General features: G+C 38.6%; 1 protein-coding gene across 1 annotated transcript in view; it reads right to left on the bottom strand.

Moving 5' to 3' along the window:
• The window catches only part of RNF145 (ring finger protein 145), a 35,169-nt gene extending 31,541 nt beyond the window's left edge, over positions 1 to 3,628 (bottom strand). Inside the window, exon 1 of the mRNA XM_008949143.1 lies at positions 3,445 to 3,628. Within this exon, the coding sequence (XP_008947391.1) occupies positions 3,445 to 3,628 (184 nt within the window). The remainder of the gene's footprint in view (positions 1 to 3,444) is intronic.
• Positions 3,629 to 3,877: the final 249 nt, after the last annotated feature.

The raw sequence follows: 3,877 nt of genomic DNA on the forward strand, positions 1-3,877 counted from the left end.
GAGTCCTGGGACAGTAGCGCTCATTGACAAGATACTCCTAAACAATCCAGAAGAAATGCAGAAGGTACTTTCACTCACAGGACGTGTTTGGAAATAAGGGTTACAATTCAGGATTTTTCAATACTCTTAGAAGAAAAAAAAAACACATTACTGTATTTAAACAGATGGCACGAAAGAGCCAGACTACTGAACCAAGCCTTCCATGTGATTCCTTTCAGAGGGCAAAAGATTTTTTCTATTTTTTTATAGGATTTCTGGTTATCACTGGTACATGCACCTGAATTTTGGTTGCAACTCCATTTTTTCCAACTCTTCCCTGTTTTGACAGATGTCCAATATATACACCAAACCAAAAATAAAAACCAAGTACACAGGTTAACTCCTTTTCATCCCAAGCATCTCTAGCAATGTTAAATTAGGTTTTCAATAAATTATCTTGCAAATGTTCTGTAAGATGTACCAAAAGTACTTCCAGAAAGATACCGAGTGTGATCAATCAAGTTTTAAGCTTGTGGTGACCCTGTGACAACCAGGTATGAATTTCCACCCACACAGAACAAGCATTTTTCAGCCACAGACATTCCCGAATTGTTGCTTAAGTAAGTTCAATGTTTATCTTTTCAAGCACACTTGACAAACCTAGGAAAGTTTTCAGAAGTGAAAAGTAGTTTTAATGGTGATTCTAGGCAGTAATGCATATGCAGAAAAACAGTATTATGAAATAAAACGACCTACCTCAAACTTTAGAGGCAATAGCTCAAGTGCCTGTTGAAGACACTTTAGTGTGGCCCGCAGGCCACCCCCAAGCCTTTCACGCCTGCCAGAACAGTGACCACCGCACTATTTGACAGATAAAAGTTCATAAACAGAATTATTTGAAAATTTTCCTGCATGAAACTAAGCCATTTACCTTTGCTAATTCTTACAAGAAATTTATCTCTGCTGTTTGCATTGCTTTATGCATATCTAGTCAAATTTCATGCAATTGAACTTGCGGTTGAGTGGTTATCAGGACTGAATGTTTTCCTTCAGTACAGCAGATAAAGGCTGTTTCATGAAAAGATATGAAAGGGAAAAGCCATATTGAAGGACAAATTGCATCCTAGAGGCTTTTATTATACTCCCATATAACTGGAATTTGAATCACACTAACTACATCACTTCACTTGATCAGAAACAACTGGCTTTTCAAATTTTAAGTCAACTGGATCAAAGAAATCAAGTGCATTTAAACAGAAAATATATTCCTGATAACCCCCAGTTCTGAGCAAATATCCAACTTTGTATCTTTAGTTCTGAGAAAAGGTTCACAACATCTAGATTGGTAGGTTATTTATTTTTATGGCTCTCTAACCTAATCGTTCCTTGAGCATCCACCCAAGATAGATGCACGCAATTTCCTAAGCTGCTAGAAGCACTCCTAAGATATGGCATCTTATCCTACCTATAGAAGAAGTTCAGCAATTGTTTGACATTGAAAAGTTGCCACAGCATTTGCTGGTATTATGTTTCCTAACTGCAAATATGAACAGAGGTTTTTTTTTTCCCAAATAAACCAGATTAGCATGTTGAAACACATCCAGAGTAAGTTATTTAAATTACACACTGACAGTTAACTTCCCCCAACATATACAGAAAGAAGCTTAATTTCCCAAACTGGTGGAAAATACTTTGTTTTCCTCACAAATCCGATTTATATATTTTGATACATCATCTTAATTAAGGTTATACTGTAAATTGATGCAACTGAATCTATATAAAATCTCAAGGAGATATGCAAATTGGTTTAGCCCAACCTCACACTGACATAGCTAAAAAAAAAAAAAAAAAAAACACAACACACCAGTAACAAAGGAAGTGAAGCACATCAGCTTTATTTGAAAAGTACTAGCAAAGTTTTGTCACTGAAAAATGTCTGAAAATTAAAATAACTTGTTTGACAATTCAGAAGCCCTTCTTATTCTGCAACTACCAGTTGGAACAGTGAAAGTACACTCAATATTGTAAAAGAAAAAAGTAAAAAGAACTGCTGAGTGATTGTGCACCAGCACAAAAGCCCCACTTGTATGAGGAGTGCAAAGTCAGAATCCACTGAGTTGGTACTAAAACAGCAACCAGGTGAGAAATTCTTCAGTAAGAATAACTACCCTCACTGCAGCACTTCTAATTGGTGTATCTCAACCTTGTCCTTGCTTAAGTACATTATCAAACAACTATAAAGAGGGGCTATGTCACCGATAGAAATTACCTCCTGACATCTTGATAGCCAACTGCACAACTCTTAGTTCTGCATTCGAATCTGATCTGATAAACTCATTCCCCAGAGGTACCTGTGTGCCTACAAGGGCATGAGGAAAGCCAGCTGTAGCTACATGCCACCACAGTCCTGAGTCACATGCAGACTCAGACACTCTCCCAGAAACATATGAAACAGAGTATATTGGAGCCATAACAAAGAAAGCCACGTGTGGGTTTAATGGCAGTAAATAATTTCCAGAAAATGGACATTAGATTTTAAAACACATACGCCAAGACATAGGCAGTAAGGATTAAAAACCTGGGCATGCTACTTAAAAAAAAAAAAAAAAAAATCAATCAGAGTCCTCTAACTACTTAACTAGAGGGTGTTTCATTTAGCTGATTGAAGTACATCTTTATCCTCCAAAGCCATCTACAAGGAAGAAACACTTCAGAGTGGGAAAATTATACACTAGCCATTTCTCTCTGAGCTAGGCACTACTCGGGCAGATCCTCACTGGCTATCAACAGCCTGGATTCAATCCCTAATTAGCCCCATGTGCAGTCACCAGATGAATCACATACCCACCTGGGGAGCAGGTCCCAGAACATCAATCCTTTCATCTCCTAAAAACAGACATCTACCATGCCAGACTTGCAGGCCAGAGTTCAAACCTCAGCTCCCTGAGCTGTGTTAGTAATTTTGTCCATTTATCTGCAACACAAGGACTTGTTACCTGCTCTAATCCACTCACAGTATTTATAAGGTTGTAAACTAAAGAGCCATATCCATGGAGCAGTGAGAGGTAACCTGGTGCAGTGGTCAGTCCAAAGGAGGCAATCTCTTCCCTAGTCTGTTGTTTAAAGCCAATAATGTAAGTTACAGTATTTGTTGTCTGTGCAACACTTCACAGCTCATCAGTCACACACAGGCCAAAGTCACTGTGTTATTCTTTCAGGGCATCAATTGTGCTTCTAAGCACCAGATTTACTCTATTTACAAGACTAAATAACAAAGTTCAGTAGAAGACCCTAAACAGGATTTCTTTACTGCTAACAAACAGTTCTGTAAGCAGGAGTGCAATGAATATATTATTGTTCTATGTCTTGTAATCAATAATGCGATCACCCAATTTGTCAAATTTTTGTAGCAAGCAAAATGGTATCTACTACAGTAGTGGGTTACTTGAATACGCGTACACTTACCCACATAATGCATGTTAAGGGCCAAGTACTTGTACTGGAAGAGAGGGTTGTTGTGCAGGCTACTTCTTTGGATCTGCTGGAAGAATGAGCTGACATCCCATCTGTACAAGACATCCAAGAGCATGATGCTTGGGACCCTCAGGGCCACATTTAACACTGCCTCCAACTTCTCCTTCGCAGCCATTCTCTCCCCTTTCTGTGAACTGGCAGCAGACTGTAAATAGCACAAGACAGAGAAGAGTAATCAGATCAATCTCACTGTACAAACAGCTATTAGGCTTTGTGATCATATGAATGGGGCTTCCTGTGTGGCGACAAATGACTGAATGAATCAACTGAGTTAAATTCAAATCCAGACAGGACGGCCTCTATTTTGGCTATATAAAGATCAACTTGCTAGCAATTTTTCCACAGTGATACTGTAACATGGGGA

Source organism: Merops nubicus, unplaced genomic scaffold (assembly GCF_000691845.1).
Source record: "Merops nubicus isolate BGI_N331 unplaced genomic scaffold, ASM69184v1 scaffold23201, whole genome shotgun sequence".
Lineage (NCBI taxonomy): Eukaryota > Metazoa > Chordata > Aves > Coraciiformes > Meropidae > Merops > Merops nubicus.